Raw genomic sequence first — 14008 nt, 5'->3', positions numbered from 1 at the left:
TCTGTTTCTACTCTATTTCACTTAGCATGATAGTTTCCCATTCCATCAATTCACCAGCAAACACCAAACTTTCCATTCTTTTTTTCTGGCACACATACACACACACACCACATTTTATGTACCTTCCATTCATCTGTTGAAGGGCACCTTGGTTGGTTCCATAGCTTGGCTATTGTGAATTGTGCTGTTATATACATTGATATGACTGTGTTGCCATAGTATGCTGATTTTGGATCTTGTGTATATATTTTTGAGTCGTGGGTTAGCTGGGTCTTAAGGTGGCTCTATTCCTAGATTTTGAGAAAACTTCCTACTGCTTTCCAGAGTGGTTACATTCATCTAGGTTCCACCAACAATGTATGAGTGTACATTTTCCCTCGCATCCTCACCAACACTTACAATTATTTGTATTCTTGACAATTGCCATTCTGATTGGTGTTAGGCAAAATCAGTATAGTTTTGGTTTGAATTTGCCTGGTTGTTGGAGATGTACATTTTTCACATATTTGTTGGTCAATTGTATTTTTCTTTTGAGGGGTGTCTGTTTAGTTCTTTTGCTCTTTTATTAATTGGATTATTTGGTTTTTTGGTGTCAAGTTTCTGAGTTCTTTGTATATTTCAGACACTAATGCCCTGAAAATCAAGTGGTAAATATTTTTGAATCATAACTATTTTGTCTAACAAAACACATATCAAATAACTAATGTCATCTCACATATAATCCATATTCAAGTTTTCTCAATTTTCACAAGAATAGCTTTGTAGTTTTTTTCCCCTACTTGTTTGTTATTATTAGGAGGAATTTAAATTTTTAAAATTTAAACTTATTTTTTAACATTATTATCAATTCAATTTTCTTAGATTGTGATTGGAACATGTTAAAGAATGTACCATTTCTATTTTTGAAAATTTACTGTGACTTAATATATGTTCCTTTGAGTATTCTTTATGAGTACTTGAAAACAATTTCCCCTAGAGATGCAAACATAAACCTCTCCTTTAGGTTTCAGAGTATGGTGCCACTTAGGTTCACCTTATCATTTATACAGTTTTTGTCTTTTATATCCTAATATTTTTATCTCTGACTCAACTCCCTCTTTTGTGACTCACTTATAGCTTCTCCATTGGCTTTTCAGGTTCTGGTTAACAATTCCCTTAGATAGATATTGGTGATCCCAAGTCTCATGTTGGTGATCCCGTCTCTGCTAAATCATTTGGTCAGTATTCCCCTGTGTTCCAATTAGTTCTATCTCCCACAATAATAGCATTTTTAAAGATGTTTGTGCATAAAGTAATGCTAGATCTGACCAGGGGAATGTGTGGTTATGTTTTGGAAAGAGTTACACCATTGGTCTTTAAATAAGTAGATTGGTGGCAAATACAGAAATAGGAATATTGGAGTACAGTGCTGAAGCCCCCAAGGACAAATATTATTAAATATATGTTTCTAGTGACAGTATTATTTTGTAAAGAAATGAATTAAATATTAACTGCACAAGGGAAGAAGCTTTAGCAGAGCTTAATGAGCAAGCATCAATAAAATGAGATTGAAAAGGACACAGAAAGTGAAATTTCTTTCTTGACTTAAAAATCCACATCAATTAAAGGTTGAAGTCAGAGAAAGGGAACAAGAACATTAAGGAGAAAGTCTTGGAAGTTTGAACAGAATCTACTTGTATTAGTTCTGGAGTTCATTTTTGACACAGAGACATGTTGTGGATGTGCTAAAAATGTGAAAGCATTAAGGGAAGTGAATATTTTAATACTTCAATAAGTTCAATGTGTCCATTGGGCATGATGAGCATCTAGTAAATGTTTGTTGGTTGAGTACAAATTATTATGATAAATACAAAATACATGATCCAGCAAATTTGCAATGATATGTTAATCAAGTCAGAAAATGAATTACAGAAGAGGGAGAATGTGTGATCAATGCGAGGAGAGGGCATTCTCTGGGATATGGAGACAGAGTGCCTTTGCTTCTTTGTCCATTCACTAGAGAAGGTAAGAACTAAGTATCTTTTGCAAAAAGCTAAGGGATTCTGTGGGGACCAAGACATTGGGGGGTCTGAAAGCACAGCAGGTTTTATATGGCTTTGCATTCTCCTACCATGTTTATTTAAAAAGACAGAATATATTATGGATGCATTTGAAGTGCCTTAAGAAATCCACATGCTGTGAACACTTGAGGACAAATCTGTCTTTTTTACACTTAGATTTGCCCAGTGTGCTGCGAGTAGAACACGGGGCACCCAGAAAGGGTCTAGGTATGTGATACAACTGTGAAGTCATGAGAAAAAGCTGTCTGCTCTACATGTAGGATGACAGCAGAGAGAGCATTAGTATCAGTTCTACCACTCCTGGCCTGGCACCTTACTTCTCCTCCTTGGTCTTCATTTCTCTACCTGTAAAAAGGAGCCAATAATACCAATTTTCATGGTTTTCATAGATATCAAACAGGTCATGTCTGTAAAGGAGTAATTATGGTGTTTTGCACATGGTGGTCACTGTTTTTGTTTTTGTTAGTTATCATTATTTCCACAGAGAGCTCACCAACCACTGCTGCAGACTGGGGGATGATTAAGCAACTCTTTAAGTACTCATCCCTCTCCAGACTGGGGAAATCATTCAGTAATTCTTTTAGCTTTGTTATGATGCTGTATATTGAACTAGATTAGATCCCTCACTTAATCTGCAGCACGGATAATGATTTTGTTCTGAAGACAGCCCTAATCACCCTGATTCATGGATGTCTTTCTGTTTCAAAAATCATATGATCATATTATATATTCAACATTTTCTTTGTACTGAGGATTTAACCCAGCAATGCTAAACCACTGAGCTACACCCCCACACATTTTTATTTTTTATTTTGACACAGGGTCTCTATAGTTGCTCAGGATCTTGCTAAATTGCTGAACTCTGAACTTATGATCCTCCTGCTTCAACCTCCCAAATTGCTGGGACTATAGGTGTGCACCACCAAGCCTGGCCTTATTTGACATTTTAAAATAGTTTACTTTTTACTGATTTTTATATTTCGTATGGGTGCGCTAAAGTGCAAAAGCCTTAAATATTCTTCAGGAAGTTCAGAGTGTCCACTGGGGATGATGGGCATCTAATAGATGTTTGTTGATTATTTGTTGATGATTGTGATAAGTAACAAAATAAATGATACAGCAGATTTGCAATACTGTTAATCAAATCACAGAATGAATTAGAAAACAGGGAGATTAGTTTGAAGAGAGGGCTTTCTATGGAATATGAGATACACCTGACTGCAAAGAAAGAAAAAGATACAAATATACTAGCAATTCAATGAAGAGAATATCAACATTGTGGTGAACTTCATTACAGTGAAGACCAGCACTGAATGATAAAATAATAGAAACATTACACTTGAAAGATTCCTTAATGTCACCTGCCTCAACCCCTTTATTTTACAGATGATGAAACTGGGTTCAGGAAGTAAGTTGAGTTTGGAGGGATGGGAGAAAGGACTGAGTACTCAAGTTGCCTCAGAGCAGGGATAAGACTTGTTCACATCCTTCTGATTTGAAGCATGATGTTCTTTCTATTCCAGGAAGCAGGGAAAGTTAATATGGCATGGATGGTGATCTGAAAGTATCATTCTTGTGCAATTCTTGTTTATTACCCTGTTTTTACACCATCCATCTTTAGATTCTGCATCATGAATCTCTTTTCTGTCCTTGTAGTTTACCAAAATGCTGTCACAGCCCAAGCTTTGTAATCCCTCTGCAACCTGGACTGAGCTATCAAAGTGGGAATTTTAGGGTTTCAACATTATCTCCTCTCTTCATGAGGAAAAAGTGAATATGATGTGATAAAACAGGAATAGCATGAAGCTAAACATGAGGGAGTATTAATGAGAATGATAGTATTGCATTCAGGAGTAAAGACATAAGGAAAACAAAGGTCATGAGAAATTGCTTGAAGTTTGGGGAATTTCATGAGCAGGAGTAATAAACTGTGAGGGAGAAATCAGAGTTCATTTCCATGCCCTTTTCCCATTCATCATATTATTCCAGAGAATTCCTAGTTCTCCAGTGATCTGATTCCTAAATTTTTTTTGCCTAATCTCTTTTTTAAATATGGAAAATTTTAGGTTGTCTGGGAGTTCGAAGCAGTGGCTTGTTTTTGCAGCTATAGTTGAATGGCAGAAGGGTTTTGGCATTGCTCAGGCAGTGTTTTTTCCTTACAAATTGAATCTCATGTAGTCGGTGAGTCCCTAAAAAGCTTGACTTTTTTGTTGTTGTTGTGTTACTTTCCTTTATCAGGTAATGCTTGAGATAGGTCTGCTTTTTGAGACAATGGATGGAGCCAACCACTCTGTAGTGTCTGAGTTTGTGTTTCTGGGACTTTCCAACTTGTGGGAGATCCAGCTTCTACTTTTCCTCTTTTCTTCTGCGTTCTACTTGGCAAGTCTTACAGGAAACCTCCTCATTTTGTTCTCTGTGACTTCTGACCCTAACTTACACTCCCCCATGTACTTTCTGCTGGCCAATCTCTCATTTCTTGACCTGGGACTTTGTTCCATTACAACCCCCAAAATGATTTATGACCTTTTTAGAAAACACAAAGCAATCTCTTTTGGGGGATGCATAGCTCAGATCTTCTTTATTCATACTATTGGAGGGACAGAAATGGTGCTGCTCATAGCCATGGCCTTTGACAGATATGTGGCCATATGTAAGCCTCTGCACTACCTGACCATCATGAGCCCACGGATGTGCATTTTCATTTTGGTTGTTGCCTGGATCCTTGGCCTCATCCACTCAGTGGCCCAGTTGGCTTTTGTTGTAGACCTGCCTTTCTGTGGCCCGAATGTACTGGACAGCTTCTACTGTGATCTCACTCAGCTCATTAGACTTGCTTGCACAAAAACTGATAGACTGGAGTTCATGGTCACGGCCAACAGTGGACTCATCTCTGTGGGGTCCTTCTTCATACTGATCATTTCTTACATCTTCATTCTGGTTACTGTTCGAAAACACTCCTCAGGTGGTTTATCCAAGGCCCTCTCCACTTTATCAGCTCATGTCACTGTGGTAGTTTTATTCTTTGGGCCATTGATCTTCTTCTACACCTGGCCTTTCCCATCATCACATGTGGACAAATTTCTTGCTATCCTAGATGCAGTTCTCACTCCTTTTCTGAATCCAGTGATCTATACATTGAGGAACAAGGAGATGAAGGCAGCAGTGAGGAAACTTTTCTATCAGCTTGTGGGTTACAGGAAGATGTCCTGTGGTGAGCCGCTTCTGCCGTTTATGCAAATTATGGTCGCCATTACAAGATGGCGCTGGCTCTGCTGTGGTCTGTGACAAACAACTCCTTATTTGGGAGAGTTGGCGCATGACTTTTCATCACCCTATGAGAAAGCTCCACGTGGCTGCTTTGCATTGGGGCTTGAGATGCTTTATTAAGGCTGGGAGGGGATCCGAGAGAGGAGAAGAAGAACTATCAGGGGCCTAAATAAAACTGCTGAAAGAAGATTCTTGAGTTGCGTCTTTCTTGCGGGCAAGAAGTCGCAACAATGTCCTAAACACTATAAACCAAAATGCAACTCTACACTCAACGAAGGTGGGAAAAATGAAGACATTGAAATTTTTGATCTAGTGCACTAACTTACATTTAGGAATGTTACCATGCTCTTGTATATCTCCAGTACCCTCACCAAGTAAGGAGACAGGGATCTAGTAGTGGAGCTTCTTATGCTTCAGACCCTGCATTGGATAATTAATATAAATCATTTAATATTCATGATAACTACACTGTGAGTATTTTTACTTTGATAATTTTTAAACACAACTAAGAGATGCTTTTGGCTTCATTCTCTTTGTAACTACAATATAAAATGTTTCAAACGAAAGCTGATTTTCACCTTTAATCCACTGCTTCCAATATTCTTAAACCTCAAAAGATGACAAGCAGTGCATTTAATTATTTAGAGCTGGAAATTAGTCTATTACTCCTTTTCCCATTTTGAATTTGTTTATGTTCTTTATTCAAACTACTAGCAAATTGCCATAATAACTAAGTATTTGGTTTTCCTTTTTTTCTTCCCTCCCTTCTTTAGTATCTGCCTTCCTACCTCATCCTTTGGACACTTAGAAGAAAACTCTTTGTTATAAAATAGAGTTGTGGAATTTTAGAACTATAATTTGAGAGATCATTTTTTTCAACCTATTCACATTTTATAGATGATCATAGTCAGGAATAGAGGTGTTACATAATAAATTTAAGATGAAAATCAGGTTTCCTTACTTTTAGATTTAAAAAATTAAAAATATATCTAAGCCCACTTTTTGATTTGAATTCCTGAGCTTTCTGCTAACAGACTGCTCCTCTGGCTTCCATTGACTTTCTGTTTCTCACCCCAATGAGAAGTTACACAAATGAGGCCATTGCTCTTTTCATTGTCATTGGTTTCATGTGATCATATGTCATTTCCAGTTTCTTCTTTATTTGCAGTTCAACAATAAATATCTGAGACTAAGTTCTGGTTATTTCATAACCACATGATTATACTTTATCAATGGCTTTTTAATGTCACTTACAAAAAACCTCTACAATTAAACAGTATTCCTCTGTCCATATGCTTTTCTACCGAGTGAATCCTCTAAAGGGCATTCACCATCACTTTTCTCATTGCTATGAAGATCTGTCTGTTTTCTGATATGAGGTTCAAGAATTTGGGGTATGTATGTTACTGCATGCCTTCGTATACTTCTGTTAGTGGATCATGGTTTCCATGATTGACTGAACAGCCAGGGCACTTTAGAAATTTGGGGACCTAAAGATAATATAAGGCAAGGACAAAATCTTTTTGATTTGTTAACAAACTAATTTATTGTTTTATAAACTAATATCTATGATATTATACTAATATACTATACTATTACACTATTTTAAGGAATCTATAAAAATGTTACATTTTCATCGTTTCTCTAAAGGTGTGTGATTTTTTTTTCTTTTCTTTCTTTTTTGGTGCTGGGGATTTAACCCAGCAGTGCTTTATCACTGAGCTATATCCCCAACCCTTTTTATTTTTTATTTTGAGACAGGGTCTCCCTAAGTTGCTTAGTGAGAACCTTGAACTTATAATCCTCCTGCCTCAGCCTCCAAGGCCCTTGAAATTACAGGTATATCTCACCACCACCAGCAAGGTTTGTGATTTTTCATAGGTTCTTGTAATTAATCCATCTGTTAAAGTATTGGCCAGTCTCAGACTTCTTTTGGGATTTTAAATTATTCTTCTATATGTACTTTTTTCTTATCTTATTTTTGACTTTTAAAAATTATTGATTCACTTGTAAATTATATTTGTATTAGGAAAAATACAGGCTTAGATTTTAACTTAACCAGGTGAGAAATATTTCTTTTTGGTAAAATAGCTGCTGGGTGATGGTTGTCTATATATGAAATTGTTTTTCTTCCCTTTTGGTAAACTTTTTATACTTCTGTTTCTCTTGATGATCTCCTGATAGACTTCTTTGGATATTATTCTAATAAAAGTTATGTGATTCTCTGATTTTTTAATTTGGAAAATGGGAACTTAGATATGGAATCATTGGAAATAAAATTCAGATCAGTTTTATCATCATTTTGCTTGCCTTTAGCTGTTTCCTTTACAAACCTAATTGAAACAGTCATAACTTTTTCGCATCTATTGATATTCTCACAAGATATTTAAAGTGCATTCATTGTTCTCATAAATACCATCACCACCACCACTGCCAATGTTCGCACCACCACCGCCACCACCATCAACACAACCACCAACAACATTTATTGAACACTTATAATGTGGTGGGAAATATCCTAGGTTGCTTACACACATTAACTAATTTAATTCCAACAGCAGTCAGCTAGATAATATTTTCATTATTATTCCACAGATTAGGTAACTAGTAGACACAGAAATATTTAGAGAGTAGTTTAGGGACATGCAGCTGCTAAACAATAGAGCAAAGATAGAAATCTAGGTGGCTTCTGCTTTAGCATCCTGCTTCCAAATCACTCGCAGGATGGTGGATCCCTTCACCTGAAGTTTTAAAATCTAAATATTTTTCCCTTTACTTAACAGCCTATAATGGTAAAGATAAAATATACATCAACTCAATACAATATGCTATTTGATTTGGGGGTTGAGAAGGTACCAAGGATTGAACCCAGGGGCACTTAATCACTGAGCCACATTCCCAAAACTTTTTATTTCATTTTATTTATTTTGAGACAGGGTCTCACTAAGTTGCTTAGGGCCCCACCAAATCGCTAAAGCAGGCTTTAAACTTGTGATCCCCTTACCTCAGCCTCTCAAGTTGCTGGGATTACAGGCATGTGTCACTGTGCTGGGCTCCAAAATATGCTATTTGAAATTTAGGTTCTGTCATTTTAATATATCATTAAAATATCCATGTATTTATTATTCAAAAGGGGTAAGGTTTAGAAGTAATTTATATAATAAAATAATTTTATAGGTTTCTCTTATCCAAACGTCATTTTGCATCATTATGGAGGTAGTGCATTGTCAACTCCTTGGAGACACTTAGTCCATGATAGAGTCATACCATTTGAAGAAAAGGTTGAAGCCTAAGTGGACACTTCATGGGATTCCTTCATTCTCATAGAATCAGAATTTATATTAGTCCATTCATCAGTGGCAGAAAATGAACCAATTTTCATGAGTGTTTGGTTTATAGCTGGAATTGACTGCCAGAGGGTAGCCTAGATGGAGCCTCTGGTTAGCCCATTCTCTCAAGGGACAGTGGATGCAGAAGGTTGGATTGTAATCAAAACATGAGGATTAGTCCAATAATCAATGTCTACAGGAATTAAGTAGGCTTCAGAATAACGTTGTGTGCCAGTTGGGGATCGAAATAAGAAGATGAAAAATACACAATTACACATTCCAGGGATATCACTGCCTAGTGAAGGAGAAGGGTAGGAAACAAATTGCTACAATACAACATATAAGTGCCATATGCAATGCATATTCCTGTATCTCTGTATCTATCTATGCATCCATAAATGTGTAAATCTATAATGAGGTGTAAGCATAAAGGAGCAGATGAACAATTCTGCTTAGAAGTCTCAGAGGAGAAAGCTGAGCTTGGTATTGAAAATTGAGGAGGAAGACGAATATGTCCTGGCTCCCAAACACTCAGAATGGTGACTATGGTTAATAGTGATGTACTGTATCATTGAAAAATTTTTAAGTGGGTAGATCTCATTTATTCCAACCAACAATAAAGGTAACTATGTGAGGTGATGGATATGGTAACTAGCTTGACTATGGTAATAATCTCATTATGTAAATACTTTTATCAAAACATCCCATTGTACACCTTGAATACATACAATATTTCTTTCTTCATTATACTTTAGTAAAGCTGGTGAAAGTAGGAAATTTGCATAGGAGGTTGCCATCTAAATGTGAGAAGGCATTTCATGCCATGCAATTTAAGGTGTGAAATACTGTACAAGGGCAGGCCTAATCAATGAGCTCTGAAGGTGTTCTTTTGATACATCACAGTAATAGAGATAGGGTTGAATGGGTATGAAGAGGCATAATTTATATATTTGGTACCTAGGACTAAGAGTAGTAATAGGTAATAAGAGATATATGAACATGAGGGTAACATGAAAAGATTTTTTTCTAACATCACTTTTGTAACAGTGTAGGGGGTGAATTTGAGGGGTCCAAAGGTAGAATGACTTCTGAAGCACAGGTAAAACTACCTGTAGTAGTGGCAAGTTTAAAGTGAGGATGAATTGAAGATAATTTTTTGACTCATTGATTATTTCCATCAATAGTAAAGGAGTGGTGATGAAGGTAAGTTGAAGATCGTTGAGTTGTATAACTTAAGCTTATATTAAATAAATCATCAAACTGAATTTCTGTCCACCTGTTAATTGATTTAAAATTAGATATATATTAACATTCTCTTATAAATTATGGCAACTCTGGCAACTTGTGTTTTGCAGTTCATAGTTTCAGAGACTTTATTTTGGCCAGAAAGCTTTGAATTTATTCTAAAACCATTTGGAGATATTTTGGAATGACCAGGATAATTAAAAATATCTCTTAGAACTCCCCAATAAAATCAACATGTCACATTATCAGAGTTATTTTGATGAGAATTCTTAGGAATGAAGGCTGAGTGGTTTATGGAATGCTCCCTCTCATCTTCATTACCATTGGTGGTACACTTAACGAATATTTTCTATATACAACCTTATTTATTCCTTATAACAATTCTATGGATCAAGCATTATCATTTTCTTTCTTTTTTGAGGAGGTGTGGAGGGGCTCTGGGGGGTCGGGGGTAGGGTATAGGTGAGGGGATGGGGAGTAGGGGGGGTTACTAGGAATTGAACCCTAGGGGTGCATAACCACCAAGCCACATACCCAGCCTCCTTTTTTATTTGAAACAGGTCTTGCTAAATTGTTTAGGGCCTCACTAAGTTGCTCAGATGGGAATTTGCAATCCTCCTGCCTCAGCCTCCCCAGTTACTGGGATTACAGGTATGAACCACCATGCCTAGCTTAGTTTATTTCATTTTTGAGACAGGGTCTTGCTATGTTGCCCAGGCTGGGCTTATACTTGATACCCCCAGCCTCAGCCTCCCATGTAGCTGGGATTCCTAGCATATGTCACCACATCCACATTAGAAGTAAAAAATACATAAATAATTAAAATTTTAAAAAGGGAAAACTTGGAGAGGAAAATGACTTTATCATTTTAACAGCTTCCTGGTTATAGGAATTGCATCCTTTTAGATGCTGTGAAGAGCAAGATATGAGTCACAGCCATCCTTGTGCTCAGCCAGCCTGTGCATCCTGATAGAGCATGGAAGCTCACCCAGGGAAGCAGTAACCCATGGATCTGAGATGATGTCACCTGCTTGGGATCAAAGACTGTTTGTTTTGTTTTTTTAAAATATTTGGACATTGTATAATTGATACATAAAAGCATGATAATGAGATATCATGTAGTGTTTTGATGCAAATACATCATTTAATGTTTAAATTAGTTTTAATATATCTATCTCTTCACTTATCATTTTTATGGTTAAAAATGTTCAAAATTCTTTCTTCTAGCTTTTTGAAATATATGATACATAACTGTGATCTACAGCCCACTACTGTACAACAGCACACCAGAACTTCACAAGGCGAAGCTGGCTACTCACGAGCTTTGTGTGCAAGTCATTAATGTTTTGCCTCTGGATGGGAAGCTTTTTGCTCTTAGCTGTGAACTTCTTTTTAAAAAAATTTTTGACTCTTTTTTATTTGCTCTTTTTAGTTATACATGACATTGTATAACTAAATGGTGATATAATTATACAAGTTTAGGTATATCTTATTGTAGTTAGAGTTCCATTCTTATGCATATAAGAATGGAACTCTTATAAGATCCACTGTGTTTTATACACACACACACACACACACACCAGGAAAATTATGTCAGATTCATTCCACTGTCTTTCCTTTGCTTATCACTTTATCTTTTCCTTCCATATCCCATTGTCTAATCTACTGCACTTCTATTCTTTGCCTTCCCTGCCACATACAAACCTTATGGTGGTAGCTTCCACCTATCAGAGAAAATATTTGACAATTGATGTTTTGGACTGACTGACTTTACTTAGCAAGATAATCTCCAAATCCATCCATTTGCTGGCAAATGTCATAAATCCATTTTTCTTTATGGCTAATATTCCATTGTGAATATATACCACGTTTTCTGTATCCATTCATCCATTTAAGGGCACCTAGGTTGGTTCCATAGCTTGGTTATTGTGAGTTGTGCTGTTATAAATTTTGATGTGGATTTATCCCTATAGTATTCAAATTCAAATAATCAAACTAAACTCCTGGGAAAGAGAGTGGTTTCATAATAATTTTCATATAGTCTTCTTCTTGGTATTATTGGAGTGGAGTTTAAAGAAAGTTTTTAAAATTATAAAAATTGTACAGTTATTTTTTTCAGTCAATTGGAACTAAAATTCTGACAGTTTATAGTGTATTTGCTGAAACATAATTTTTAAGATCCTTAGTTGTCTTAAGATTTTGTTTTGTGTTATATTCAGCACTCAGAGAACATTCATTGAGTAACTTATAAATTAGGTTGCATAGAGAATATTAAAAGGATGGGTAAGTCACACTGTGTGTGTGTGTGTGTGTGAGAGAGAGAGAGAGAGAGATCCATCACTTTCGTTACTTATATGGAGTCTCTATGTCTTCAGATTCTGTTCATAAAACTTATTCACTTTTCTACTTTTCGAATATCATTTCTTCCCTTAATATGTGGATAGGACAATTGAGGCAGTAAGGGATTATATTTTGAGTGGTCAGGAGCTTCACTGGACTACTACTATAATCGTATATGGCTGATAATTCTCAATTTTCCAACCTCAAGGGAACAAAGACTCTCCTTGACGAAAATTCAGTCAGTCTGGTCCCTCTTAGCACTCTTCTCGACTAGGACTTCACTTTGGTCCCCTTCCCTATTAGGTGTGCATAGCCCAGTTTTAGCAAGGATACTGCTCAGTTAGAGAATCCCCAAAACTTGATATCTAATTATAATGATTTTTCGGTCCACTGACACCACAACCTTCTCCTTAGCCATACAAATCCCCACTTGTTTTTATGATTTGGGGAATTTCTCCCAATGCTGTGCTGAACTCTCTTTTCTCCAGTTACAACAGTTCCTGTGTTCACTCTATGAAATAAGAGCTAGTTATTACTTTAGTGAAATTTTGTAATTAAAAGCCTACAAAATGGAAGAACTTTGCCAACAGCTCCTCACATAAGGGATTAATCTCCAGAATATATAAAGAACTCAAAAAAACTTAACACCAAAAAGAAAATAATAACCCAATAAATAAATGAGAAAAACAAACACATCTCAAAAGAAATACAAATAGCTAACAACCATATTGAAAACTGTTGAACATCTCTAGCAATCCAGAAAATGCAAATCAAACAACATCGAAAAAAAACTGCATTGATTTTTCATCTCACTCCAATCAGAATGGCAATTTTTAAGAATAAAAATAATTATAAATGCTGGCAAAGACAGAGGGAAGTACACTCATACATTGTTGGTGTGACTGCAAATTAGTATAACCATTCTGCAAAGCAGTATGGAGTTTCCTCAAAAAAATGGGAATGGAACCACCATATGACCCAGATATCCCTCTCCTTCATATATATCCAAAAGAACAAAAATCAGCACACTACAATAATATAGCCATATCAATGTTTGTAGCAGCACAATTCACAATAGCCACACTATGGAATCAGTCCAGATGCCTGGCGATACATGAATGGATTTTTTAAAATGTGGTATCTATACACAATGGAGTTTTACTCAAAGTAGAATGAAATCATAACCTTTGATGGTAAATGGATGGAACTGGGGAACATCATACTAAGTGAAATATGTCAAACTCAGAAAGCCAAGGGCCAAATGTTTTCTTTCATATGAAACAACTAGACCAAAATAAGAAGATGGGTAGAGTGGGGGTGAGGAATGCCTTGAAAATAATAGAGAGATCATGGGATGGAGGGGAAGGAAAAGGGCAGGAAAAAAGAATGGTGAAATGAAATTGACCAAACTTTCCTACATACGTATATAAATATAGCACAGTGAATTTCACTTTTGTGTTTATCTATACAGCACTAATTTTAAAAAATATAAATAAATAGAAAGAAGACCAGCAAGTAGGGGAAAGAAAAGAAGGGAGGGAGGAGGAAGGGAAAGTGGACATACTGGTGAATGAATTGGAGTAAATTATATTCTATAATGTATGATTATTTCATATTAAACCCCAATATCATGTATAATAACTATAATGGACTAATAAAACAAAAGAAAAGTTGTGATTAAAATGGATGACTGAAGTGGTGTGAAACCAAGAAAGCAGGCAGCTTCTCTGTAAGGTGAGTGAACAAAAAAAAAAAATGGGGGGGGGG

At 36.1% G+C, this 14008-nt stretch overlaps 1 protein-coding gene across 1 annotated transcript; it reads left to right on the top strand.

Moving 5' to 3' along the window:
• The first annotated feature begins 4218 nt into the window (after positions 1–4218).
• Positions 4219–8620, top strand: LOC107137668 (olfactory receptor 4F3/4F16/4F29-like). The gene is made up of 2 exons (XM_015480132.2): positions 4219–5271; positions 8505–8620. The coding sequence occupies exons 1-2, from the start codon at positions 4302–4304 to the stop codon at positions 8618–8620; spliced, it is 1086 nt and encodes a 361-aa protein (XP_015335618.2). The 5' UTR covers positions 4219–4301.
• Positions 8621–14008: the final 5388 nt, after the last annotated feature.

This window comes from Marmota marmota, unplaced genomic scaffold (assembly GCF_001458135.2).
Source record: "Marmota marmota marmota unplaced genomic scaffold, marMar, whole genome shotgun sequence".
In the NCBI taxonomy this organism is placed as follows: Eukaryota; Metazoa; Chordata; class Mammalia; order Rodentia; family Sciuridae; genus Marmota; species Marmota marmota.
The sequence above is the reverse complement of the archived record's forward strand: the minus strand, read 5'-3'. Positions and strand labels throughout refer to the sequence as shown.